The 27056-nt window shown below is 54.0% G+C and overlaps 7 protein-coding genes across 7 annotated transcripts; 5 read left to right on the plus strand and 2 right to left on the minus strand.

The window, feature by feature from the left end:
* Nucleotides 1–256: 256 nt before the first annotated feature.
* On the plus strand, nt 257–3647 carry CAOG_03786 (hypothetical protein; the record flags this gene model as incomplete). The annotated part of the gene is made up of 14 exons (XM_004363457.1): nt 257–333; nt 413–496; nt 577–660; nt 737–820; nt 901–975; nt 1050–1202; nt 1282–1365; nt 1442–1525; nt 1602–1685; nt 1762–1845; nt 1921–2004; nt 2084–2158; nt 2234–3479; nt 3567–3647. 14 exons carry the CDS (start codon nt 257–259, stop codon nt 3645–3647), a joined length of 2379 nt encoding a protein of 792 aa, XP_004363514.1.
* Nucleotides 3648–4362: 715 nt separating this feature from the next.
* On the plus strand, nt 4363–6378 carry CAOG_03787 (eukaryotic translation initiation factor 3). Its single transcript, XM_004363458.2, has 6 exons — nt 4363–4531; nt 4650–4803; nt 5189–5359; nt 5463–5562; nt 5658–5940; nt 6064–6378. Exons 1-6 carry the CDS (start codon nt 4409–4411, stop codon nt 6268–6270), a joined length of 1038 nt encoding a protein of 345 aa, XP_004363515.1. The 5' UTR covers nt 4363–4408; the 3' UTR covers nt 6271–6378.
* Nucleotides 6379–6438: 60 nt separating this feature from the next.
* Nucleotides 6439–8410, plus strand: CAOG_03788 (transmembrane protein 30A). The gene is made up of 2 exons (XM_004363459.2): nt 6439–6492; nt 7210–8410. Exons 1-2 carry the CDS (start codon nt 6453–6455, stop codon nt 8220–8222), a joined length of 1053 nt encoding a protein of 350 aa, XP_004363516.2. The 5' UTR covers nt 6439–6452; the 3' UTR covers nt 8223–8410.
* A 71-nt stretch (nt 8411–8481) lies between these two features.
* On the minus strand, nt 8482–11683 carry CAOG_03789 (AFG3-like protein 2). Its single transcript, XM_004363460.2, has 3 exons — nt 9601–11683; nt 9375–9458; nt 8482–9267 (listed from the first exon to the last, which is right to left on the minus strand). Exons 1-3 carry the CDS (start codon nt 11464–11466, stop codon nt 8560–8562), a joined length of 2658 nt encoding a protein of 885 aa, XP_004363517.2. The 5' UTR covers nt 11467–11683; the 3' UTR covers nt 8482–8559.
* A 473-nt stretch (nt 11684–12156) lies between these two features.
* On the plus strand, nt 12157–14140 carry CAOG_03790 (Rieske iron-sulfur protein 1). Its single transcript, XM_004363461.2, has 3 exons — nt 12157–12193; nt 12922–13535; nt 13663–14140. Exons 2-3 carry the CDS (start codon nt 12953–12955, stop codon nt 13929–13931), a joined length of 852 nt encoding a protein of 283 aa, XP_004363518.1. The 5' UTR covers nt 12157–12193; nt 12922–12952; the 3' UTR covers nt 13932–14140.
* Nucleotides 14141–14676: 536 nt separating this feature from the next.
* CAOG_03791 (hypothetical protein) lies at nt 14677–21146 on the plus strand. The gene is made up of 2 exons (XM_004363462.2): nt 14677–14712; nt 14886–21146. The coding sequence occupies exon 2, from the start codon at nt 14943–14945 to the stop codon at nt 21030–21032; it is 6090 nt and encodes a 2029-aa protein (XP_004363519.2). The 5' UTR covers nt 14677–14712; nt 14886–14942; the 3' UTR covers nt 21033–21146.
* Nucleotides 21092–25357, minus strand: CAOG_03792 (eukaryotic translation initiation factor 2-alpha kinase 1). The gene is made up of 2 exons (XM_004363463.2): nt 24978–25357; nt 21092–24798 (listed from the first exon to the last, which is right to left on the minus strand). The coding sequence occupies exon 2, from the start codon at nt 24355–24357 to the stop codon at nt 21211–21213; it is 3147 nt and encodes a 1048-aa protein (XP_004363520.2). The 5' UTR covers nt 24358–24798; nt 24978–25357; the 3' UTR covers nt 21092–21210.
* Nucleotides 25358–27056: the final 1699 nt, after the last annotated feature.

A 27056-nucleotide genomic window follows, 5' to 3' on the forward strand; every position in this document is an offset into this window, starting at 1 on the left:
GAATCCTACTTGAGTCTGGCTGGGAGTGGCCGCAGTTTTGTTCATCCCATTCATGTTTCCTGAGTTTGTTTTTCAAGTTTGCAGTTTGGCTGGCATGTGTTTCTTGTAAAGCTGCAATATTCATTATCTTTTCGAGTCTATACTCCTGGCTATTTCGATCTATTTCAGCACACAGTGGCTGGAAAAGCAGAAAAGCATGCGATGCCAACATTGTAGTCTTTTTTTTTTTTTTTTTTTTTTTCAAACATCTTCCAGAATGCTGTTGTATCAGAATATGAATCAGAGACAGCGTCAGTTGTATGATGAAGTCAAAAACGCGAATGGAGTGCTCTTGTAAGAGAAAAGCCCGAGTTGATTGGAACACAGTGTTGACAGCGCGAGTGTGTGTGCTGACGAGAATGGAGAGGAACAGTCTGGATGGGAAGCAGATTGACGATGAACAAACGAAGGCGATTGCTGAAGCACTCAAAGTGCACACGAAGCTGACTGACCTCTCGTAAGCCATTTCCACTTTGACTGATGCGTGAGCGTGGGTGATTCAGAAGAGTGCTCATTGATGGAGGGGGATGTGGACAGTCTGGATGGGAATCAGATTGGCGATGCTGGAGCGCAGGCGATTGCTGAGGCACTCAAAGTGAACAAGACGCTGGCCTCGCTCTCGTAAGGCATCTCACTCTTGTTGGTGCATGTGGGTGGGTGATTCAGAAGAGTGCTCACTGATGGAGGGGATGGTCAGTCTGGGTGTGAATCAGATTGGCGATGTTGGAGCGCAGGCCATTGCTGAGGTTCTCACAGCGAACAAGACGCTGAAGGAGCTCGGGTGAGTTAAATTGGCGCTACAGAATTGCGATCGTCCGTGTATTGGCGCTCAAACTTGAAACCCCATTTCGAAACCTCTAGCCTTGATCAGAACTTCATTTCCGAAAATGGCATCAATGTTTTGAAACAAATCGGCGACAAAACGTTCTTCCTTTCGTAATTTTGACATCGTGGCTCTGCAATCACAGTTGGATGGAGCGCTCCACTGACCTGCGTTGGACTTTAAACAGGGCGGACGATCAGAGCAAGCCATCATCTGCTCAACTGCAAGAGATGGCGTCTCGCGCCGCTCAAACCCGTCCCAGCGTGCTGCTGTATCAGATTATAAATCAGAGACAGCGCGAGTTGTATGATGAAGTCATGAATGCGAGTGGAACGCTCCAGTAAGAGAAACGCCCGAGTTGATTGGAACACAGTTGTTGACAGCGCGAGTGTGTGTGCTGACGAGAATGGAGGGAACAGTCTGTTTGAGTATGAAATTGGCGATGAAGAAGCGAAGGCCATTGCTGAAGCACTCAAAGTGAACACGAAGCTGAGTTGGCTCAAGTAAGTCATCTCACTCTTGCTGGTGCATGAAAGTGGGCGATTCAGAAGAGTGCTCACAGATGGAGGGGATAAACAGTCTGGCTGAGAATCAGATTGGCGATGTTGGAGCGCAGGCCATTGCTGAGGGTCTCACAGTGAACACAACACTGACCGAGCTCTTGTAAGGCATGCCACTCTTGTTGGTGCATGAGATTGGGCGATCCAGAAGAGCGCTTATTGATGGAGGGGATGAACAGTCTGAACCGGAATCAGATTGGCGATGTTGGAGCGCAAGCGATTGCTGAGGCACTCAAAGTGAACACGAAGCTGACTCTGCTCAGGTAAGGCATCTCACTTTGACTGATGCATGATAGTGGGTGATTCAGAAGAGTGCTCATTGATGGAGGGGACGGACAGCCTGGACTACAACCAGATTGGCGATGCTGGTGCGCAGGCGATTGCTGAGGCACTCAAAGTGAACAAGACGCTGACCGAGTTCTAGTAAGGCATCTCACTCTTGCTGGTGTATGTGATGGGTGATTCAGAAGAGTGCTCACTGATGGAGGGGACGGACAGCCTGGACGACAACCAGATTGGCGATGCTGGTGCGCAGGCGATTGCTGAGGCACTCAAAGTGAACAAGAAGCTGACAAAGCTCGAGTAAGCTCAATTGCGCTTCAGAATTCCAATCGTGCATGTATTGGCGCTCAAACTTGAAACTACATTCCGAAACTTCTAGTCTTGATCAGAACTTCATTTCCGACAATGGCATCAAGGCTTTGAGACAAGTCGGCAACAGGACATGCCAGCTTAAGTAATTTTGACATACTGGCTCTGCAATCACAGTTGGATGGAACGCTCCACTGACCTGCGTTGGACTGTCATACAGTATTTTGAATCAAAGTACGCCTTCACCTGCTCAACTACAGGAGATGACTTCTCGCGCCGCTCAAGTCCGTCCAAGCGTTCCAACAACTGAAGTTCCGCAAATCACCCGTTCTGCAGCCGCAGGCGTGCCACACGCTGCTCCAAGTTCCAGCCACGCTCCATCTTCTTCGACGCCTCCTGTATTTGCCTCCAAACCCCGTGGCAGCGCGAACGCGGGTCCCGCGAAACCAACTGACTCCACCGAAGAGATCCGTCAACTGCAAGCTCGCATTGCTCAGCTGGAGCTCGCTCAGCAAGCACCAACAACATCTGCCGCACCCATCCTCTCCACCATTCCGCGAGTGTCGTTGCAAGTTCTGTCGCAAGCCACAACGCAGTTTTCAGAGTCCAAGCGCATTGGTGGAGGTGGATTTGGCAGCGTCTACTCTGGTGTGTGGAGCGGTCAGCGAGTTGCGGTCAAACGCTTGGCAGCAGATTCAACTCAAGGCGTCGCTCAGTTTGAGGCCGAGCTCGAAGCCCTCTCGCGTTTCCGTCACCCGAATATCGTCACCATCATGTGCTATGCCCAGGAAGGCAACGAGCGTTGCTTGTTCTACGAGCTGATGCCAAACGGATCTGTTCGCGACCGTCTCGATCGCAAGGGTGGAGCGCTTGCACTGAGCTGGCAGCAACGCCAAAGCATTGCCACCGGTGTTGCAAATGCTATGCACTTTGTGCAAACTGCCATTTCGCGTCAGCCGCTGTTCCACCTGGACCTCAAGACGGACAATGTGCTGCTGGACGCTCACTTCAACGCAAAGGTCGCCGACTTTGGTCTGACGCGCTCAGCACCAGCTCAAGTGGATGCTCACAGCTCCATTCGTACGCAAACGGTTCAAGGAACACTTCAGTACATTTGCCCTCAGTATCGCGACGAAGGCAAGGTTTCCATCAAGACAGACGTGTACTCTTACGGCATGATTCTGCTTGAGCTTGTTACTGGGCAACAGCCCAGCATTGACCTGCTCGCCAATGTTCGACGCGAGCTGAAAAGAAGCCGCAAAATTGATGCGGTGCTTGACAAGGCGATTGACTGGAGCCCTCAAGACAAAGAATCGGCTCAAGCCATAGCGGAGCTTGCGGTTGATTGCCTCGAGCAAGCACGAGTTGACCGACCGTCGTTCGGCGAGATCCTGAGACGATTGTCGGGGGAAGAAGCTGAAGTCAACGAGGAAGAGGCTGTTGCAGGCAGCGAACGCGAGTGCTTGGTCTGTTGGAGCGCCCCAACGAATGCCAAATTGATGCCATGCTGTCACGCATGTGTCTGCGTGGGGTGTGCCCAAGAAATGATACAGCGTCAAGACAAGTGCATGATTTGCCGAGTCCTTCCGACCACCTTTGAAACTGGCAAATACAACCAGACTTTTGTTCCGTGAGCGTTTCTGTTGTTTGTTTGATTCTTGGATGATGTTGCTGTTGCTGTTACTGTTACTGTTGCTGTTGCTGTTGATCTTGCTGTTGCTGTTTGCTGTTGCTGTTTGCTGCTGCTGTTTGTTGTTGCTGCTGTTCAAGTCACGCATCCATAAAAGCTGTCGAAAACCACACCATGCGGGACACCTGTTATTGGTTTGTTGCGTTGTTTTGTCGTTGTCCTTTTTGTTTTTGCTTTTCGATACAGTAGCTCAACGGGCGACAGCATTGTCGGATATTGTTGCTCAGATGAGATTTGTTGCTTGAAGTTGAAATGGAAGCTGTTCTCGATTGTAGATCTGTGTTGGGCGAGCCAGCGTGATTTCAGGTGAATTGCAACATCGAACTCAAGTCACAATAACGTGCGAATCATGACGGAGGAGAATCGGAAGCTACCAACTCGCATTACCTTTCAACACATTGATCAATCTGATATAAGAGTGATGAAATCACGTCTGTCTGCACTGGAGTCGCATCGAAGGGGACAAGGGGGGCAAGCCCGCAAACGGAGAAGCCGCAATGGGATTTCGCTGTGAAGGCTCAATCCATTTCGTTTCTTTTGTTTCTCACGTATGCCACCTTGCTCCAACCCTGATCAAGTTCACCGTTGAACTCATCTCGACATTTGACAATGCTATCGAGACCTCAAGCAGTCCCGACTCGGACTTGCTTCACTCTTACTTTTTTTTTTTTTTTTTTTTTTTTTTTTTTTTTTGCCATTGAAGCCATGAGCCGCAGGGCCAACAAGAAGGAAGAGCAGTACCAGCAACAGCTCGCTGCCGCTGCTGCCGCTGCTGCCGCCGCCGCTGCCACCCCGAACAAAATCACCCACGTTCAGCTCGACGGCCTCGTGAGTAGGCGATGCCGAGCTCGCGTTCGATTGAGAATGAGCGGGCGTCCTTTCTGGCTTTGCCGTTCTTGTTTCTCACTGATTGGATCCTTTCCCCCCCCCCCCCATACACACACAGGTCGTGCTCAAGATCATCAAGCACTGCCGCGAGTCGCTCCCCGATCTCGTCAACGGCCAGCTGCTCGGCCTCGTCCAGGACTCTCGCCTTGAAGTCACCAACTCGTTCGCAACCCCCGCCTCGCGCTCCAACGACGGCGAGGCCGATCAAGAAGGTGCGGAAATTGCCAGACCCTGTTCTGTGCTGCTGTTGTTGGCCATGTTCCTCGTGTTTTCGGCAGCAGACGAGGAGCAAGGGGAAGGGACTGAGGAGCAAGCCGAGCTTGTCCAATGCAACACCACTCGACCAAAAAAAAAAAAAAAAAAAAAAAAAATCGACCGCTGCGATCTCAGCTTTTTCCCCCCTCCATTGCAGCTTGCTGTGAGCGGTTGTCCATGCAAACCCCGCCCCCAAACCACAAACCAAGTCCTACAAATGCCCAATTCACACACTGCTTGCCGCGGCTGAAGGATGGCGAAAAACAGCGTGCGTGCACTCACTTTCTGCTGACTTTTTGCATTGGGCTTTTCGTGTTTCCCTTTCGTTGCTCCTGCCCGCAGCCGATCAATACCAAACAGACATGCTGCGCTTGCTGCGAGCAATCAACGTCGATTACTTGTTGGTCGGCTTCTACCAGTCCACCTACCTCGGATCCTTCCTCAACACAACCCTGATCGAGACCATGTTTGACTACCAGCGCGAGATTGAGGAGGCTGTTGTGCTCATTTACGGTGAGACAGACGAGAGTCCCCCCCCCCTCTTTGCACGTATCGATGATGCGTACCGGAGCCTTGTACTCATTGCCGAGCTCGCTTTTTGGCGGGTAATGTGCAGATCCTCTGCGCACCACGCAGGGCTCCATCTCCCTCAAGGCATACCGTCTCACTCAAGCCTTCATGGACTTGTTTAAGGACCAAGGTTTCTCGGCAGACAGGTACCGTTCCGGCTTTTGCCAATTTGGCATCGAGAGGCCCAGCGTTGTTTGCTCATCTCTGATTGGCTTTGCTTTAACCCTTTTGACTCTGACAGCCCCAAGCTGAACGGCCTTACGCACGAGACCATTCTCGAAGAGGTCCCAATCCAGATCTACAACACCCACCTTGCTAACGCCCTGCTTCTCGAGTGGGAGAGCACCCACGCCGACGACATGTTTGAGCGTGCCGACATGCCCACCACCACCCTTCTCGAGAAGAACCTCGATCTCCTGATTGACGCCATTGACGATCTTAACGCCGAACAGAACAAGTTCTCTGCCTACCAACGCACTCTTTCCCGCTATCAACAGTCGCTCAGCATGCAGCTACAGAAGCGAGTACGTGTTTTTTTGCGACGCATTTGTAGTGGAGCATTTGCGCTGCATCGCTCACCTCATTTTTCAATTTGTTTTGCTTCCTCTTCTCTTCATCCTCCTCCTCCTTCTCTCACCTGTCTACAGCGACAAGAGAACGAAGCACGCATTGCCGCCGGCGAGCAGCCCGTTTCCGAAGCCGACATATTATCCGCAAATCGCGCGCCCGTGCCGCCATCGCACCTCGACACTCTTCTTTACACCAACCAAATCGGCCAGTACTGCAAGCAAGTCAACCAGTTTGCAAGCGCGGCATTCTCCAAGCTTTACGTTGCCGAGCGGCTGCAAAAGTGAGCGACCCATCCGGTCTGCCCTTTTTTTTTTTGTTTGAGATGTTGTGCTTGTTGAAGAAATTGTTGTTGCCCCTCCTCCTCCCATTAAAACAAAATCACCAAAATGGAACTAGTTTCGCGATTGTTGTTTATTTATTTTCTGTTTCGCATTCTACTCCATTCCTCTATTCTAGTTGTTTGAAAATGGCAGACGCTGCCATGTCTCAGAGCCGCAAGCCAGGAGGTTCGCTTTTTTTTTTTTTTTTTGCTTTTTTTTTTTTTGAATGACCCCCTTTTTTTTTTTTTGCATCCCTGTCTTTGACTCCCCGCTGGTCGCCCCACGGCGGCTGCTTCCACTTCATCCACACTGCATTTCTCCACCGTCGATAGTCGCTGTTGAGATGCACACCCCAAACGAACGAACGAACGAAACAACAGCCGAGAAAAAAAAACCGCAATGCAAGGGCGACGTGAAAAGCCCTGTTTGATTTTATAATAACTCGAGCTGTGATGACTGCTCGCTTGGGACGAGACTCGAGAGCGCGGAATGCCCTCTGTTCACAATGCACAACTGCCTCAAGTGAAAGCGCAATGGTCTGCCACAGCAGCAGCAGCATCAGCAGAAGCAGCACTCCCATCGCTCGACATTCAACAACAAAGATTTGTGATGGTTCGTCTTTTTTTTTTTTTTTTTTTTTTTTTTTTTTTTTTTTTTTTTTTTGATAAATGTGACGACACACACACTGTGTATCCGAGAGAAGGACACCCCCCTTGACGAAGGAGATGGCAGAGAAGTGATGGTAATCGTCATGGTCGTAGTAGTCGTCCTCGTACTAGTCGTCGGATGGTGATGATGCTTCGGTCGCTACTGCTGCTGTTCGTTCACCGTCCTCTCCTTCGCACCCTGTTGATGCAACCCCCACTCTGTACTCATTACACTCCCCCCCCTTTTGGCTCACAGGCTCGGCATTCAAGCAGCAGCGCTTGCCGGCATGGCAGCCAGTGCTGACGCCCAAATCCGTCATTCCCGTTTTCCTCATCATTGGCATTGTCTTCATCCCGCTCGGCATCGGGTTTTTGGTCTCGTCGAATGGAGTCAAGGAGGTCGAGGTGGACTACACGGACTGCCAGGGCATCGGCCCGTGGGCGGGACAGACTTGCGCAGAAGTTGCTGCCGATTGGCACAACTCTGGCTGCCAGTGCCAAATCCAAGTGACCATCGACGAGGACTTTGACAGCACGACCTACATGTACTATGGCCTGACCAACTACTACCAAAATCACCGTCGCTACGTCAAGTCGCGCGACGACGCCCAGCTACACGGCCTCAGCCCGCTGCTCACCGACTGCGACCCGCTTGACACTGGCTTGAACGCCAACAACCAGTCGACCACGATGGCGCCGTGCGGTCTGATTGCCAACTCGCTGTTCAACGACACCATCACCCTGTTTGAGCTTGGAAGCACCACCGTCCCCTATGCAGTCACCGCCACCGGCATTGCATGGAGCTCGGACGTTGACACAAAGTTCTCCAACCCTTCGTCGTTCGCCAACACGGTCAAGCCCCCGAACTGGCCCGCGAACGTGACCACCTACCTCTCTTCGAGCAACCCCGTACACCCCAATGGCGAGGCGTACGAGAACGAGGACTTTATCGTTTGGATGCGCACGGCCGCGCTGCCCAACTTCCGCAAGCTCTACCGCATCCTCGACGCGCCCCTCGCGGCAGGCACGTACGACATTACCATCGACTACCGGTACCCCGTCGCCGTCTTCTCGGGCAACAAGAAGATTATCTTTTCGACCACCTCTTGGCTCGGTGGCAAAAACCCCTTCCTGGGCATTGCCTACATTGTTATTGGCAGCCTCAATCTGATCTTTGGCCTCGCCTTCCTCGCTCGCCACTGCATTGCCCCACGAGCACTCGGCGACTCTGCCTACCTCAAGTGGGCTGCCCCTACTGCGAACAACTAGTTGCGCAAGCATTTGGCGTTGAGCAGAACAACAAAGCAATTCAAAAATACCATGGTCTGTTTGTGTATTTTTTGAGTCTGTTGCTGTGTTGGCGTGAGTATGTGTGTGTGTCTGTGTGTCTGTGTGTCTATGTGTCTGTGTGTCTATGTGTCTGTTGTTGTTATTTCGATAAACCGTTTGCAAAACAATTTCAAGTTCTTTGCGTGTTGTTTTTTGGTGCTTGGGGGAAAAAAACCATTCAACATGCCTTCTGCTTTCATCGAGCAATACAACTTTTTTTAATCTACAAGCAAGCTACTGTAGAAAAACCCAAACAAATCAAAATCAAAGTACATCTTTACTTGGAATTCTTCTTCGACTTGGGAGGCCATTGCCACGAGACCTGCCACACTTGGACCTTGGGCTTGTTTGCCTTCCTGGCATTGCGCGACTTGCGATCGTTATCGTCAAATTGGTCGTCATCGTCCTCGTCGTCCTCGTCTTCGTCCTCGTTGTTGTCAGAGGCCTTTTGCTTCTTGTCCGCCTCTTTGGCAGCCTTGGCGGCCTCCGCCGCTTCATCAGCAGCACGCTGGGCAGCTAGACCAGGGGGCAATTTCAAATCCTCCTCTTCGGCACCAGTGCCCGCAACAAAGTCCTCGTACGCGTGCTTTTCCACGAAGGGTCGCTTGCCAAGCAGCTCGGTCATGTCGTGGCGCGAAATCACCTCGCGCTCGAGCAACAATTGAGCCACCTTTTCCGCCTCAGCACGCCGCTCGGTCAGCAGCGCGCGAGTCCGCTCAAGAGCGTCCTGGACGAGCTTGCGCACCTGTTCGTCAATCAGCTGGGCTGTTGCCTCGCTGTACGGCTTCTCGAGCATTGGATCGTCCTCTCCGGGCAAGTCGTATGACAAGGGGCCAACCAGCGGGTTCATACCAAACTTGGCGACTTGACCATAGGCCAGCTTGGTCACCTTGCTCAGATCGTCTTGGGCGCCGGTAGTAATGCGGCCAAAAAACACTTCTTCCGCCACACGGCCACCAAGGGTCATGCACATACGATCACGCAACTATCATAGTTTGGAGAAGGGGGGGGGGAAAAAGATCCAACGGTTGGCAACATGTTGATAAGGCAGATCATGACAAACAACAGTTTTGCTATTTATGAATGTTTTACCTGTTCCATCGAGTACAAGTAGTTTTCTTGAGGGAGGTACTGAGCATAGCCAAGCGCAGCAGAGCCTCGAGGAATGATTGAAACCTGAGATCAAACAAGGGCGCAAGTGAGTGCATCGATGACAAAGAAAACCAAAAAAGAAAACAAGGAAACAAAAAAAAAAAATAAAAATAAAAACCTCTCTCCCCCCCCCTCCTCCAACAACAACACCACCCTCACATCTCACCTTCAATAGAGGATCGGCATGCTCCAAATACCAGCCGACGGTGGCGTGGCCGGCTTCGTGATAGGCAACAACCTTCTTCTCCTCTGGCGAAAGCACCTTGTTCTTCTTTTCGAGACCTGCAATGACACGCTCAATCGCCTGGTCAAAGTGCTTTTCCTCGACAAACTCGGCGGCATAGCGGGCAGCAATGAGGGCGGCTTCATTGCAAACGTTCGCGATATCGGCACCAGTGAAGCCAGGCGTCAACGCGGACAGCTTGCGAGAGAGCTCTTGCAGGACAATCGACGGGTGCAGCTTGATGGGCTTGAGGTGGACTCGGAAGATGGAGTTGCGACCCTTAATGTCGGGTCGGTCAATGACAATGTTGCGGTCAAAGCGGCCAGGGCGGAGAAGAGCAGGGTCCAGGACGTCCACGCGGTTGGTGCCCGCGAGCACGATCACGTTTGTGGTCGAGTCAAAGCCATCCATTTCAACGAGCAGTTGGTTGAGCGTGTTTTCGCGCTCGTCGTGCGAGCCAGACATGTTACCACGACCACGAGCGCGACCGATGGCGTCGATTTCGTCAATGAAAATGATGCAAGGGGCATTCTCGCGAGCCTGCTCAAAGAGATCGCGAACGCGCGACGAGCCCACACCGACAAACATTTCCAGAAACTCAGAGCCCGAAATGCTCAGGAACGGAACGCCTGCCTCACCGGCAGTCGCCTTGGCCAGCAGGGTTTTGCCCGTGCCAGGTGGTCCGGACAGGACGGCGCCCTTGGGGATTTTGGCGCCCAGCTCGCGGTAGACGCTCGGATGCTTCAAAAAGTTGACAAATTCCATGATTTCGACCTTGGCTTCCTCGCAGCCAGCCACATCCTTGAACTTGATGCCAATGTTGGTTTCCTTATTGTAAAAGCGATGCTTGGCCTTGCCAAAGTTGAACATTCCTCCGGGACCTCCACGCAGGGAGGGGCCAGCAGAAGACAGGTTTTTCCGGATGAGCCAGATCATGACGCCAAAGAAAATGAGGGGCGAAGCGAGGCTGAGCAGTGCAGACGAGTAGTCGGCCTCGGTGAGATACGAGATGGGCACAAACTCGCGGGGTTCAATGTTCAGCTCCTTCTGGGCCTGCTCCATTTGGCGCTCAAAGGTGTCAACACTTCCGATGGCAAACCAGTAGTGGGGTGCATGCGGGTCGCGCAGCTTGACGCGAACGTAGGATCGGTTGACGACAGTGAGGCGCTCCACCTGACCCTTGTCGAGCATGGTTGAGCGGAACTCGTGCCAGGTGGTTTCGCGCGATCGCTGTGAGGTGGTGCCCAAGAAGACGAGGCCCATGGTGCCGAGCACGAAGGCGGGCAGCGCAAACTTGCTTGGCTGGAACTCAAACTCAAAGTTGCTGTTGTCCTTGCCCTTCTTGTTGCCTTGCTCGCCCTTGTTCTCTGCATCGTTGGAGGAGGACTGCTTGTTGCGCTTGCTCTTGTCATCCGTCTCTTCCGCTCGGTCCTGTCCGCGCGGTGGTCGGTTGTTGCGAGGAGCGGCAGACGCAAACTGCTGCACCCGCGAGCTGAGCACGGCGCCGAGCGTGTACTGCGGCAAGCGTGCGGTCCGCATCAGCGCGATGGTTGTGTGCAATCGCGATGCCAGCGACAGTCCTCCCAGCGCAGCTGCTTGAACAGGAGTGGGATGGCCGGTGGCGGCTCCAGCAGAGAGCACAGAGGAGTTGGCTGCGAGTGGGCTGGTGCTCAGTGCCCTGCGGCCCGCGAGCTGCCTCCACCCTGCCAGTTCCTGCCGTGCCTGCGCCCGCGCCTGCTGCCTGCTGATCTCGAGCAACGCGTGCGAGCGTCGTTGGAGCATCGCCGTCAAGCCAAGCGAGATGGTCATCCTTTTTTTTTCCTTCTTTTTTCAATGTTCCGCTTTGCCTCTGCTGATGGGGGGGGGGTCGTTTGCAAGATCAGATCGATGAACGTGGATGGGATTGCAAAGACCAATTCCACAAAGCGAGATCGACGACGAGAGGACTATTTGCGTCAGGAACAAGTGCAAAAAGCAGAGAGAGAGAAGCAAAGGTTAAGACAGATCTCGAAAAAAAAAAAAAAAGCGAAAAGACTGGATTTTTACATTGAGATTTACATTTGGGGATTGCATGATGGTGTGATGTGCAATGTTGCTGCAACTCGAAATACAATTGGTATTTGTCTTGGAAATAAGTGCTTGGAGATGGCAGGAATAGACGCTTCGGACCGAGCGAAATAGCTGGAAAATTTGCTCAAGTGCGAGACTTTCAGATTGGCAGAGTCGATGGGTTGAGCAGCGTTCGAGCACGAGTCATACAAATGTCCAACAGTGAACGATGCACGCTTGGTGAGATTTGCTACCGTGAATCGGGCAATGGTGGTCCTGGCGATGAGCGTGCTTGTTTTTTGGTTTCTGTTTGAGGTTTCAGCGGTGGATCCAAGCCTCAACTCTGCAAAATCGACCCTTCCATATTCAATTCTGTACTTTTGACGTTATTGTTCATCTTTTTATTGCTTGTGTTGCTGTTTGTTATGATCAGAGATTGTTCCACTAAACCGAAACCAGAAATTCACTCTTTTGTCCCTTGTTGTCGGTAAGTGAAAAAAATCAACCAAAAAATCAAAAAAAAAAAAAAAAGGAAAAAAAAATCCGGTCCTTTTCCCCCCCTTTGTCCCCTTTTTGGTCCTTCTTGAATCTCCTGCTCTTCCTCACTGCTCGGTCGCATCTCTGCGAATCGCCATACACGAGTTTCAACTGACGCTCCAGTCTGTGCGTGTCAGGAAAGGGCAGTCGATCTTGCTGAGGCAAAAAAAAGCTAAACGAAAAAAAAAAAAAAAGCAAAAAAAAAAAAAGCGATCTCTCGCTTTGCTGGAGCATCATTGCGCTCTCTTCGAGCCTCACTCGCGTCGTGGGGGGGGGGTTTGGTCGACGCCCGCTCGCTGCACACACCAACGTGAGGGTGTTGTTTAGGACCATCGAGAATGCAGGAGAGCAGCGCAGGACGCGTGGCAAAGCAGCTGGCTCTTCGTTTTCACCCACAATACAACCACGCTGCTCTCCTCCTCGTCTTCACCCTTCTCCACTCTTCCCAAGAAAGAGGGCCAGTCATTCGCTTGCCCGGTGGCAGCACCAGCAGCATCACCATCGTTCGTTTTTGCCGCTCTCTTTGAAACGATCGACCCGTGTCTTTCCCAAAGACCATTTCAATGCTCTTCCACTCAAATCGCAAACCCCTTCTTCTCCCAATCTCCCCTTCGTCATGAGCCCCTTCGAGGTCAACTCACCCTTCTCCTCTCCGTTTGTTTTCTCTTGTACATTCAGGTTTTCGGGAAAAAAATCACAATTCACAACAATGCTCGCCTTCCGCTCGACCGCTCCCTCCCTCGCACGTGTCTTGCAAGGCTCCGCCACTTCGGTGGGCAAGGTTGCTCGCACGCCCCTTATTACTAGCCGCATTCTCCCAGACCCATCAGGCCACCACGACGGCCACCACGACGGCCACGGCGCTGTTCCCGGCGTTGCCTACCGCGAGGAGCCCACCTTCCTGACTGCCCGATCGCTCCCCCGCGTCGCCTCGGCCAACCAGGTCTTCTCGACCTCAATGCTGCCCCGCGGCGTTCGTTATGCGCACACCGACATCCAGGTCCCCGACTTTAGCCACTACCGTCGCGAGATTGCCCCCACCGAAGCCAAGGGCGACCCGACCTCGCGCCTCTTCTCGTACTTTGTTGTCGGCGCCACTGGTGTCTTCACCGCCTCCATCGTCAAGAACATTGTTGTCGACTTTGTCATGAGCATGAGCGCGTCCGCCGATGTTCTCGCTCTTGCCAAGGTCGAGGTCGATCTTTCCGCCATTCCCGAGGGCAAGAACGTTGTCGTGACATGGCGCGGCAAGCCCCTGTTTGTGCGCCACCGCACTGAGGCCGAGATTGCAGGTATGTTGGATTTTCCAGCCAGGGCTCTTTTATTTTTTTCTTTCTGCTGAGTTGGATGGGTTTTGTGCTTGAGAATTTGAGTTTTTGTCTGCTCACTTTTGTGCTCGGCTTCCGTTCGACTCAACAGAGGCCAACAGCGTCAGCTTGTCCGAGCTCCGTGACCCGCAGATGGACGCCGAGCGCGTTCAACAGCCCAAGTGGCTCGTTCTGCTTGGTGTTTGCACTCACCTTGGCTGCGTGCCAATTGCAAGCGCTGGCGACTTTGGTGGCTATTTCTGCCCTTGCCACGGCTCACACTACGACGTTTCTGGTCGCATTCGTCGTGGCCCTGCTCCCCTCAACTTGGAAGTACCGCCGTACAGCTTCTTGGAGGAAAATAAGATCATTGTCGGTTAAATTGACCACCAACAATGGTTTTATTGTTTCCTTTCGTGATTCTTTCTTTTTGTCCTCCCTCTTGTCCCTCCCCCTTTCCCCCCCCCCCCAACTTAATTGACATTCTTCATGCTCCGGATGTCATGCCATGATTGATTATTGGCCTGTTTCTGTATCTTGTTTTGTTCTTCTCTCTCTCTTTTTGTTTGATTACATTTTTCCAACTTGTAGCCTCGCTTTGTCATTGCTTGATTTGTCTGCGGGATGCTTTGGAGTGGTGTTTTTTTCCATTGTTACGTTGGGGGTGCAAGTCACAAGCTTTTGCAGTCAAACGAAGCCAAAAAACCAAATGCCCAACGAAAGCTCACCCACCGTCAGTAGTGGTAGCACCAATATTGCGCCAGTGACCATTGTAAATCAACCACATGGATTGAGGTTGGCAGCAACTGCTCACGACGGGTTTGGCGGGTCTGGATTCAGTTTTCTCCTGCAACACAACACAGGCGATTTGTGCGATTGTGCGTTCGCTCGAGCAGTCGAATACCTACAGAGAGAAGAGAGAGAGAGAGGACCCCCCTCCCCCATGAATACAGCTAAAGTGGCCTTGCTACCGCCAGCGGGAAGAGGACAGGGGAGGACGACGACGCATGGGACTGATCCACGCGAGCACAACTCGTCCAATTCAGCTGATCGCCGTCGATGCAAGCTCTCTTCACAAACCTGATCTCCAACACGCATTTGACTTTATCCATCCAAATCGAGCTCAACTCAGTCATCTTCCATTCGTCTTCAGTTGTTCAATGTACAGTAATACAAAATCGTTGTGTTTTGCGTTGTTTGTTTGACAATCCCTCCATTTTTGTCTTTTTTGTGCCCACGCGCAATTAGGTTTTTGGGATTTTTTTTATTTTTTATTGAATGCATTTTTTTCTCATCATTGATTTCTGTTCTGTTTTTTGCTGTCAAAAAACACAGAAACAAACAACAACAAACAAACAACAACAAACAACAGGAATTCTCATCATCACCGCAATGTCGCAGGAAGAGCACTTTGGCGGCGGCGGCGGTGCGGGCGGGTCAGACGACGACGCCAACAACAGCGACGACGCGACGAGCAATCCCTCGTTCCAAGATCACGTCCATCGCGACCCAGCAGCCCATCCACAGCAGCAGGAGGAAGGCGATGCAGCGCACACAACGCGCGAGCCAGTGCCACTCGCTGCCGCTGCCGAGGTCCGCGCGACCGTCACGCCCATTGCAAGCGGTGGCGGTGGGTCGCGTCCGAGCAATTTGCTGCTCTCCTTTGCCCCGTCGTCCCCGCTGACCCACGCTGCCCTGCTGGTGTACCTGCTTCAGCTGCGTACGGAAGCCACTGCCGCGATCTCTGCTTGCGACGGCCTCCAACCGGGGGTCGCTGCTGCTGCTGCTGCTGCTGCTCCGGAGGCTTCGATCGGCTCTGTGCTGTCCTCAGCTGTCGCTTCCACTGCCGTCCACGCAGAGGAGGTGGACGCTGCTATTGGCATTTGCCGGGCGCTGTCTGGCTACTCGGCCATTGCCCACTCGCAGGCATTGCACCACTCCTTGCCAACGGCAGAATTTGATGCATTCTGCAGTTTCGCTCTGAGCGTGTGGACCATTTCGCCCAACTTGAAAGGCAAAACCCTGCAAGAGCCAGTGCGTTATCGTGTGTTGACCACGACATCCATCATGCTTCTCTGGGCGCTGTCGCATGACGCGAGCCCATGCCCGTCCTCGAGCGCGACGGCCATCGCGAGTCTTGCCAGCGCCGTTGCCAAGGCTGTGTCCTCGGGCGAGCTGATGTGGGAGGAAGTACGAGAGTGGGAGCACGCATGGGGCCGCATTGGACTGCTGCTGCACAGGCAAGCGCTGAATCTGCACCAGAGCTTCCAGGAGTTGGCGGCGCTCGTTCAGATGGCTGCCAACGACGTGCACTACAGCACTGATCCGATCAAGTCGATTGAGCTTTTGCTTGCCCAGCGAAAGCGAATCCTACTGGCGATTAAAAAGATCAAAGGCCAGCCATCGCCCGCTGCAGCCACTGCTGCCGCTGCAGCCGGAGGGTTGGCGTTGGGCGAGTTTGCCAACGATGGCGGCGATTCTCTCCTCCACACTGGTTCGTTGGAATGCGTGCTGTTGGATTACATTAGTCTCTACGTGCTCGGGTCTTCCGACGCCAGCCGAGTGTGGCACGCATGCTGGAGCGCGCGCGGTCGTCGACGCCTTCCAGTCCTCCTGCGCGGCATCGAGACAATCGCACGCTTGGGCGCTACGCATCCCACGCAACTCGCTGCCATGATCAAAGGAACGCCCTCTTCCGCAGATCTCATCACCTTGGAGCAGCTGGCCTCGAGCGCCGAGCAACGCAAAGAGCAACGACCATTCTTGCTCGAAATCTTCAAGTCCAAAACGGTGTTTCCCGACTGGCAGCTCGTGCACAAGTTGGCTGTTGCGCTTGCCATGCAACTGCACCACCCCATCGCCGTGTGGGAGGGATCTGTACTCGCGGCGTACGCGCGCCAAATCGATGCTGCTGGCCCAAGCCCCGACTGGCCCGAAGCAAAGCAGGTGCTTCAAAACCTTCGTACGCGCAAAGAAGATGCCTTGCTTGCGCCAGCCGAGCTTGACGCCCTCATCCGCGCGGCAGCCGCAGTCCCGCCTCCGACCGATGCTGCCGTCGCACCGCTCGTCAACGTTGAACTAAAGTACCGTCATCTGCATTCGAAAACGATTGACGTGTCCATCTTCAGTCAGGACGTTTGCTCGCAAACGGTCGAGCACGCCGCCGACTGGTTTGCCCTCGTCAACCCGACCAGTGCGTCCACCCTTGAAGCTCTGGCGACGGTGTGCGACTACATCATTTCCCAACGAACCGTCGCAGCGACGAGCACTGACGGCGGCAGGGCGCTGGATGCAGTCTTTGCCGTCATGTTGGCCAATTCCATGCGCACTCTGCTGCCAGACCAGCGTCTTGCACGCACTGCCGCCATCGTTCCCGTTTTGAAACGCCATGCCAAGACACTTTTGGAAGGCACTCTGCCGACCAAGAGCGTTTCCGTCTTCTTTGACACGCTTTCAACGGCTCGACAACAGTCCAACGCGGCCGAACTGGCGGGAATGCAGGCGATTTTCACCGAGTTTTTGCGCCAATGGAAGGCGCAACAGTCCTGCGCTGCGGAGTTGGTTCAGCTGGCTGTCCAGCATGCTGCGACCACCGCTGCCCCGGATGGCATCCTCCTTCGCCTGGGCTGGCTGGTTGCTGGAGATTCGTCGTCGAACAACCGCTTCCTTGGCCGTGAGATTGTCGCACACCGCCAAGCCGGTGCGTACTTGCGCCATCTCCCCGCGCTCTATCCGTCAAGCGATCAGGCTGTTTTGGGCAAGCTTGCAAAGCTTTGCGGCCTTGACATTCCCATGACGACGGCCGTGTCAGAGTCCCCAGCCCTCGCGGACAACGAGCTCATCCGCTTTGCCCTGCAGGCCAAGCCTGCTCCCTGGTCTGCTGAGCTTTGGATTGCGTTTGTCGGGGCGGCGAGCATGTTCTGGAGTGGCGACTCTACTGCGCGCATGTGCATGGCCTTGGTTGATCAACTCGTTGACAAGTTGCAAGGGCAGCAGCACGTGAGTGTCGTGTTGTCGGCTGTTGCTGCTGCTGCCAGGCAGTCTCGACGTGCGGCCACGCTGCTTGCCAACGGGCAGTCCGCGGCCGCTCCAGCCGAAGCTGCAACAACGGCCCACCAGCAACCACGGGCTGGCTACGACAGCTCCTTGCGCCACTGGCTGGCTGATTTCCTCCCCTTGGAGGACGTCACCCGCGGCGGCGTGTCTCTCACCACGGAGGCCATTACCAAAGGCGCAGAAGAGTCGATGGCGGCCCCAGAGTCCCTCTTGGAGTTTGCGCAGCGTGTCGCAAAGCTCCGAATCCATCTGTACGAGCTGCGCTTCCCCGAGAAATCGCTGGAGCAGGTTATCGAGGAATTCGAGCAGCAGATGGTCACCTTGCCAGCCGCCGAGTTCAAGGTGATTGTCGACCAGTTCCGTCTCATCAAGGCGCAGTACATGAGAGATGCAGTGCACGAGTGGGATGAGGCGCGCCTGCGAGCAGCCATCCGCGCGCATCGAGCTGCTATTGCGCACGCCGATGGGACGGGCCGGGGAGGCGCCGGACTGGCACCCGATCTGGCCACGCGCTTTGACCTCACTTCGTTGGTGCTGATTCGCGAAGCCATTCGCATCCACAAGGGCTACCGGCCGTACAATACGCAGATGCTGGTTGTGCTGAGCTTGCTCGCCACGCCGCGCAAGGGACGCCTTGGACAAGTCAAAACGGGCCAAGGCAAGAGCGTGGTGGTTTCCATGCTTGCTGCGACAATGGCCATGCGCGGGCATCCCGTCGACATTGTCACGTCGTCAGTCTCGCTCGCTCGCCGCGACGCAAAGGAGATGGCAGGATTCTTCCACCTGTTTGACCTCAAAGTGACGCACAATACCGACAAAAACCCCACCCACCAGCAAAACTATGCCGCCGAGATTGTGTACGGCGATGCCTTCCATTTTGAACACGCGCAGCTGATGGACTCGTACGACTTTGAAACAGTCCGCACCCCGCGCCCTTACGGCATTGCGATTGTGGACGAGGTCGACTCGATGCTCATCGATCGCGCGAGCTTTTCGACTCGCATCATTTATCAATCCGAGCTCTTTTACCGCGTGCAGTGGATCTACCCCATTCTCCTCCAGCTCAGCCAGGCCTCGCCGCCACCGTCTGCTGCGGACATGACGGCGACCGTGCTGCAGTCCAAGCCCTTCAAGCAGTGCAGTGATTTCATCAAGGAGTTTGTTCAGAGCCAGCTGCCGTATTGGGCTCGGTCGGCTGTGCGCGCCCGCCACTTGCAGCGAGCCAGAGACTACATTGTTGTGCCAGAGGGGATCAAGATTGTGGATTTCGAGCACACTGGCGAGATTCACGAAAACATGTTCCACATGGCCAGTTTGCATCAGCTGCTCGAGCTCAGAGAGGGCCTGAGGCCGTCGTTGGATCGGCTCATGGGCTGTCACCTGTCGCACATCACGCTGTTCAACAAGTACACGCGCATTCTCGGGTTGAGCGGCACTTTGGGTGACGAGACTGAGCGCAAAGAGCTGCTGGCCTTCTATGATCTCGACACGTTCGACGTCCCTGTCCACACCATGGGCAAACTCGATGTGCGGTCACCAGTCATCACAGGCGGCCGTGTCGAGTGGTTTGACTCGATTCAAGCAGAGATGCTGCAACAGGCCAAGGTGGGACGGCCCGTTCTCATTCTCTTCCGGAGCATTGCCGATTGCAACGAGTTCCACAAGAGCTGCAACTCGTTGACGTCGGGACTTTTGGCTGCACAAGACTCTGAAGGCGCCCTTCCCATCCAGTTCCAACTCTTGAACGGTGTGCAAGCCGAGGAGGAGGAAGCTGTCGTGTCTCGCGCTGGCAAGGAGGGCGTCATCACGCTGGCCACCAACATGGCGGGTCGCGGCACCGACATTCGCACGTGGAAGCGTGCCGAGGCGAACGGAGGCACGCACGTCATTCTCACCTTCTTCCCTCTCAACGAGCGCGTCCAAGCTCAGGCGTTTGGCCGCACTGCCCGCCAAGGCAAGCAAGGTTCGGTTCGCTTTGTTCTCAACACGTCCGATCTCTCCAAGCATATTTCCCAACTGCCCCCGCCGCTTCAAGCTCCGGGTGCTGCTGCAGCGGACGTTGTCGCCGGCCTGGCCGCGCTACGACTGGCACGCGAGCAGATCAGTTCGCAAATGCGTCTGCGTGTGCACGGTCCGTTGGCGATCTGGCAAGATTCGATTGTCGATCGCTTTTGCCAACGCATGGCCGTTTGGAAGAAGAACACCAACTATGACTCGCACGCCATGGATGGTGCGCGCGCTCAGTGGGTGACGTTTTTCTCTCTGCTCAACCTCGCCGTGATTGCGGTTGAGGCCCACTCGGACGACCATACGCAAGATGCCGTCGCCAAGTCGGAGGGAGCCGTCAAAGAATTCATCCAGGAAAACGAGACCAAGTTTACCAACACGATCAATCAAATCCAAAAGTCGCTCGAGAAGGGCGACGCCATCAAAGACCCAATCATCATGATTGACAAAGCGTTTGGCCTGATTGACGATTCCTCGTACGATGAGGCTGTGAGCGTGAGCTCGAACGCCATCAAGGTGGACAGCGACTACTCGCGCGCCTATTCTGCGCTTGCTACTGCGTACGCTTCGATGCCCAACAAGCAGAGCAACGCCAAGAGCGCCTGGCAAAAGTGCGAGGCCGCGACCAAGCGCGCGCTGGAGATTGATCCCACCAACAGGGCAGAGTTGATCATGCGTGTGCTGGCGCTCAGGGCTCTGGGTCGTGGAGCAGAGGCGAATGAAGCGCAAAACGAGGCCATCAAAGCACTCACCACCAAGCAGTTGACCACGGATCTTGCCCCTCCTGCTGCAAGCTCGGCCACCAGTCCGACAAGTTCCAGTCTCAACAGCCAAACATACACCGACATTTGCAATGTCTGCTACAAGCTGGAAAGTGTGGCGAATAGCGGCGACTTGCGAAAGGACCTGCTCGATCGTGCCATCAGTCTGTCTCCCACTCCAGAATGGGCCCTCCGCTTGCGCGCCCGTTGGCACATTAAGCGGCATGAAGTCACCATGGCGCTCCAGGACCTTGATCGCGCACTGCTGTGCAAACCGACGGCCGAGCAGCTCAAGTTTATCGGCATGACGCGCAACTGGGCGTACAGGAAGCAGGGAACGATCATGGCCGACGCTCAGCGCTACCCGGAGGCCATCGCCTGGTTTGCAGGCGCCTTCCAGTTCCATCCCGCCACCTCTGGGCATCTGGTTACGCTGTCATTCTACCATGCCAAGGCAGGGAACAAGGCTTTGGCGTACACGATCGCGTGCGACGCAGTGCGCCTGAATCCCAATGATGATGATGCGTATGTCAACAGAGGAGCGTACGGTGCCGCGGCGGGCGTGCCGGTGCACCAACGACGCGCAGACTTCCTGAAGGCGCTCCAACTCAATCCCAAGAATGAGCTTGCGCGCAGCAACCTGCGCTCCCTGAATTAACAGACGTCTGCATTGTTGTGTTTGTTTTTGTTGTTGTTGTGTGATCATTGTTGTTGTTGTTTGTCATGTAGTAATGTTTTATTCAAAGCTAAAAAATCTGGTTTGTTTTGTGCATGTTTGAAATGTTTTATCAACGTCGTCTAGTTTTTCTACCCAGCAAGAAAACAAAATGCGTCGTTCACTGAGGTTGCTTCCCAGACATGAGTCGTTGAATCAGCTCATTCTGCTCAGCGAGCTGCTTGCGAAGCGCAGCAATCTCGTCATCTCGCTCTGACACAGCCCGCACGAATTCTTCCACGGGAATGAGGCGGTTGGCGGCCGTAGATAGCGGACCAGCTCCGGCGGCAGAGGCTACATCGGTAGCTGGCGGCACGGAAGCATGATGGTCGCTCGACGCGTCGTCGGCAACGAGGAGACCAAACTCGAGAATCTGGGCGGCATCGGGTCGGTTTGCGGGGTTCTCCGCGGTCAGCCACAGCACAAACGCAGCTTCCTTGGGGTAGTCTGTCAACATGCGTTTGGGCAAAATGCCCTTGCGCAAGTCACGCAGCGCAATCGCTCGCTCCATGTCTGTTGCGAACGGACAGAAAAGCTCAAAGAAGATGATGCCCAAGCTGTAAATATCGGCTTGGTAGTCGTAGTTGTTTCCGTTCAGTTGCTCGGGAGCAGCGTACGTCACAGTGCCGACACCCGAAGTGAGGCCAGAGGTCTCGCTTTCGAGAAGGGAATGCGCAGTCGCGTCCAGGGAGGTGATGGAGGCGCGGTTTAGCCCGTTCTGTCCCCCAGCGCGGCGATTGCGCGCCGCTACCAAAGCAGACGCAGCGCTCAACGGAGCAGCGGATCCCGCAGCACCACTAGAAGGAGCGCCATCCACAGCCACAGCCACAGCCGCGGGAGGTGACAAGGGCGACGGCACAGTTGCATTCGGCTGCGGCGTCACTGCTAATGACGACGAGGGGCTGGTGCCATCTGTGCTCTGCTCGTCCGTGGACGTTGCTGTATCCTCGAAAGCAATGTCGGCCGCAAGCCCAAAGTCGCCAATCTTGACCTGAGATGCCGAATCCAACAAAAACAGGTTGCTGGGCTTGAGATCGCGGTGCACAATGCCTTGCGAGTGGATGTACGCAACGCCCAGCAAGGTTTGGCGGAAAAAGTTCATGTTTTGCTTTGGATCAATCACAGAGTACGGATTGATGGGGCTGGTGTTGCTGACGGAGGTAGCAGACAACGGGAATGCTGGCGGCTGCTGGGTTGCCACGTTGGGAGACGAGACATTGGACTGGGCCATGTTGGCAAAACGAGCGTTACGAGCCTTAAGCCAGTCACGAAGCGTGTACTCGCACAGTTGCATTTGGATGAAGAGGGTCAGGCGCATTTGTAGCAGCGGATTTGCGGGTAACTCTTCGCTATCGCGTCCCTTGGTGGGAGCGGCGACGGCGGCTGAGCCAAGCTTGTTTGAATGAGGACCAGCGTGCCGCATTGGTGGATGGCCGGGATTGTGCTTTGGGTGGGGATGGGGGAAGGAGTTTTTGGTCAACCGATCGAGATGCGAGTGAAGCTCGTCAAGGTCCTCTTGGTCGTCTTGATCTTGGGTGGGTGTTTCATCGGAGGTAATGTCGCCAGTGCTGGGCCCCATGTTCGCGTCAATATCACCATCGTAGGACTCGCTGCCGTCGAACGAGTCGTAGTCGTCTTCAGTGACCTCGGAATCAATGCTCGAGCTGTGGACCTCGGTGACGGTGGTGCGCGAGTACATGATGGTTTCCGCCCGTGTCTTCAAGGCACTTTGCGCGAGCGGGGAGGACATTGTCCCGAACGAGGCTCTCCGCTCGGGCGTCTGGGCATTCGATGAGGCAAAGACAATGTCATCAGAAGCAGTCGAGTCGGCCGACGTTGGCTGACTTGACGAGTTGCCGACGAAAAACGAGACAATGTCAGATTGCAATGCGGGATCCGTAAGCAAGCCCTCCGAGCGCAGGGTTGCCGCAATGTGAGGGGGTTGTGAAGCGAGCAACGCACTCGTGCTTGGGCGCGGATGGCCCGAATTACCGTCACGGGCAGCAGCATTAGCAGCAGCAGCAGCAGCAGCAGCCAGTCCGGAAGTCAGGCGCGAGGGCGCAGTGCTGCGACCGACGTTGGTGGTTGTGGGCGCACGGTTGTCTGGTGTGTCCGCAAGCAGCTTCCGGACAGTCAACGGCGGCGGTTGGCCTTTTTGCGAGCGGGCGAGACGCTGACGCAGGGTGCTGGGAGCCTGCGAGTACTCAATCCAGGCAGAATTGTAGCCGACAACATTGGGGTGGTCGAGCCGAGCCAACGACTTGACTTCGCGAAACACTTTGCGAAACACATCGATCTGCGTGGATTTGAGGTGAATCTTTTTCACGGCATAGTATCGACCGTCGAATTTGTTCAAGACCTTGTGAACTTTGCCAAACCCGCCTCGTCCGAGCTGGTTGTACTCGACAAAGTCATCACGGTAGCGCGAGTTGGCAAACATGCTCGACTCGACAGCCCCGGTATCGCTTAGATTTGAGCTGAAGACGCCAGTGGGGCCCTTTGCGGTTTCGTCCAAGGCAGGCGAGTAAAACAGGCCGGGCGAGCTTGCGTTCCGGACGACAAGAGCGCCTTGAGGGCCAGAAGGGTTTCCAACAGAGTGGTCGCCACCAGCGTTCGATGCGAGATCGCTCGCGTCCCCACCAGCCAGGTATTCGAGCGAACGTGTGCGACGCAACTCCTCTTCCGTGTCCACCGCCTGGATGGCTTGCGAGATGAGCGTTCGGAAGGCCTTCTTGTAGGTGGAACGGACGGCACTCATTTCGTCCATGAAGGATAGATTATCCACAAGTCCAATACGCGCCAGCTGCTTGCAAATCACGAAAAACAGCTGACGGTTGCGCGCCGGGTCCTTTTGCAGCATTTCGCAAAAGTTTTCCAACAGCGAGGCCAACAGAAGGTTGCTCTGCTGGCGCAGCTCATATGATACCGGGTCCATGGAGGAAGGTGCTGTGGCGGAAGGGTTAGGGGGCACGACGACGGGTGGGCTGGAAGCCAGCGGTGGCGCGAATGCAGTAGCAGTGCCATTTTTGACGACACCCGTGCTACGGTGGTGAGCATTGAAGGGTGGAATTTCTTCATCATAGGAGGAGCTCAGCACTGGACGCGGCGGAGAAGTGCCAGACACGATCGTCTCAGGAGAAGAGAGCGAGTCGGAACCAAAGCTCGCGGCCATGGAAGCGGCAGCCACTCGGTGCATCTCGAGGCCCTCGGGAGTCAAGCCCGAGCGAGGGGTCGCACCGGACGCCGCCACCGATCCTGGGATGGCCATGGGCGTCGATGCCTGCCTGCGGTTTCGTTTTCGCAGCGCATTGGTGGACGAGTCGGACTCTGAGTCTACGCTGGCTTCATCATCGTCGGATTCATCGTCGTCATCGTCGTCATCGTCGTCGTCTTCATCGTCTTGGTCGCCATCGCTCAGCCAGCTCGAGTTGGACTTTGATCCGGCGGTCTTGTGGTAGCCCAGGTCATCCGGCGGCAGAGCGGGTCGGCATAGGCCGGGGTCAGGACGCTCTTGATGATTGGTAGCGTGAGACGCTGCAGACGATGAGGGGGCCCGTCGTCGTGCGGTGTGCTGGCACGATGATGCTGGACGTGCGATGAGAGTGATGAGACTGCTGCGAGTGGTGGTGGTGGTGGTGGTGGTGGTGGTGAGACTGATGATGCGGTTCGCGGTCGCTCGAGTACTCGAACAGAATGGACGAATCCGAATCTGCCATCATTCACACCACACGGAACAGCCAGGGTCCCCCCCAGAAATGTTTGGATGATTGGAACAATTCATGAAAAAGGCATTCCGTGAGTTTTGAGTGTTAAGTCGGAAGTGCGGGGGGGGGGGAAAGAAAGAAGGGAAAGGGAGCTCGCTTTGTGTGCAAATCTTGGCGGACATACCTTCCTCCTCTTCTGCGTCAGAGCGATTTGCGCTTGCAGGCAGCGAACGCGTCGTCGCCATGGCCATGGAATGATGCTTGTGACTTGAGTTCCTTTTGCTTTAGAGAGAGTTTTGCGAGTTGTCTGAAATGCGAAACAGGCGCAAAGACGGGATGGGATGATCCGAAAATCGAGACAACTAAGACACGCAAAACTAAGACACGACAAAGAGTGAAGAACAAAAGAAAAGGACTGAAACAAAAAAAAAAAAAGGAGAGAGTTTTTATGACAGGATTGAATAAAAAGGACAAAAGATATTAACAAAACAAAAGAGACATCAAAGAACACGAGAAGAGTTGGAGGAGATGATGGTGGAAAAGGAACGAACGAGTCTGCGCTCTCTGTAGATCAGGAAAGGACATCAAAGAACGAGATGAGATCACAATCAGTTAGTCATGAGTTCATGATGTCAGTGCTTTGGAAAAAAAGAAAAAAAAGAATCATCGAGACGAGGCAATTTTGAGTCATGTGTTGAAAAGCCTGGGGAGAGAGAGATAGAGAGAGAGAGGCAAATAGAAAGAGCGAGCGATGACAGCGCGTTGAGCTGGCAGTATTTTTTTTGTTTGTGTTGTTCTAGCAACTTCTTCTGAGTCATGACAAGCAAAAGAGTTCAATGCAACAAGATTGAACAAAAAAAAAAAAACTAAAGAAAGGAAAAGGTTGAACTTGGTAAGCAGCCAAAGTACACAAATGGGGGGAAAAGCCGAGCAAGCAAAGTGAACGAGAAAACAACAACGAAAGGAAGGAAAAAAAAAAAAAAAAATGAACGCCTCTGAAATTTGTGATGATTGAACAGCACAAGTCAAAGAAGAAGAAGAAGAAGAAGAAGAAGAATTGGTGAATTGAAGGATAAGACAAAGAAGACGAAGAAGACGAAGAAGACGAAGAAGACAAAGACGGAGGGAATGGGATGGGGATGGAACAAGTGACCTCGTTTTGTTAACCGAGATGAACGCCAAAAACAACAAAGAAAAAGAAAAAAATGGGGGAAAATTCGATGATCCGAAAAAGCGCGGCATCATGCAATTGAACAAACGACGACGCACACCGAACGAGAACGAGACGTCAATCCACAAACCACAACAACAACAACAACAACAAGCACAAGGCAGGAAAAAAAAGGGCAGCATTGGGACAAATCGCAGACGGAGGGGAGGGAAGGAAGGAAATAAGGAAGGCAACCGAACCAACCGTTCGCGGTCCCTCAACCCCACCCCCCTCGGCTCCTCCATGTCCATGTAAAAGCACAACCCTACTCTACGTTACAGCCAAACCAAGCCAAGACCGACCGAAAGACAGCCGAACTTAACAGAATTGAAGAGAAGAGAGAGAAGCACGATTGTCAGAAACAACAACAACAACTAACAAAGCGCGAACTGTTCCATTGTGGACGGTTTTGTCGAGTCAGCAGCACGTAAGCTCGGAACTTGCGACCCCGCGAGTGTCACTTCAGAACACTCAGACAACGATGTTCATAGGAGGGAGAGAGAGAGAGAGAGTTGTCCATGCAACGAAGAGAGAGAGAGAGAGAGCGCAGTCACTCGTTCGCTCGCTCGCAGTTTTCGCCGACTCGTTCTCTGTCTCTCGCTCTCTGTGCGCTGGCTGCCATTGCGCAGACTGCCATTCCAGCGTCAAGCAGCAATGCTCAATCTCGAGACGCAATCCATTCATCGGGTGAACTGCACCATCGACAGCCCTTGCTCTCCCTTTGTAATTCCAGACCCGACCCTCCTCCTTCTTCTTCTTCCTCCGCGCTGTTGGGACGACTGATACTTTGTACATCTCTTCCATTGGGATACATGTACACCTCTCCAAGAAGCGCAGAAGGAAAAGCCCCCACAATCACAAAAATACACGAATTCGCCAACTCGCTCAATGCAAACGAAATCAACTCACAAAGAAAGAGGCAAAATGACTGGTCGCTCAATCCGTCCATTTCATTCAATATCAGATACTCGTGTATTGTAGGCACCACCGAAGCCTCGAAGAGTGAGACGACCGAGCGTGTTTTTTTTTTTTTTTTTTTTTTTTTTTTTTTTT

Source organism: Capsaspora owczarzaki, assembly GCF_000151315.2.
Source record: "Capsaspora owczarzaki ATCC 30864 unplaced genomic scaffold supercont2.5, whole genome shotgun sequence".
In the NCBI taxonomy this organism is placed as follows: Eukaryota; class Filasterea; order Ministeriida; family Capsasporidae; genus Capsaspora; species Capsaspora owczarzaki.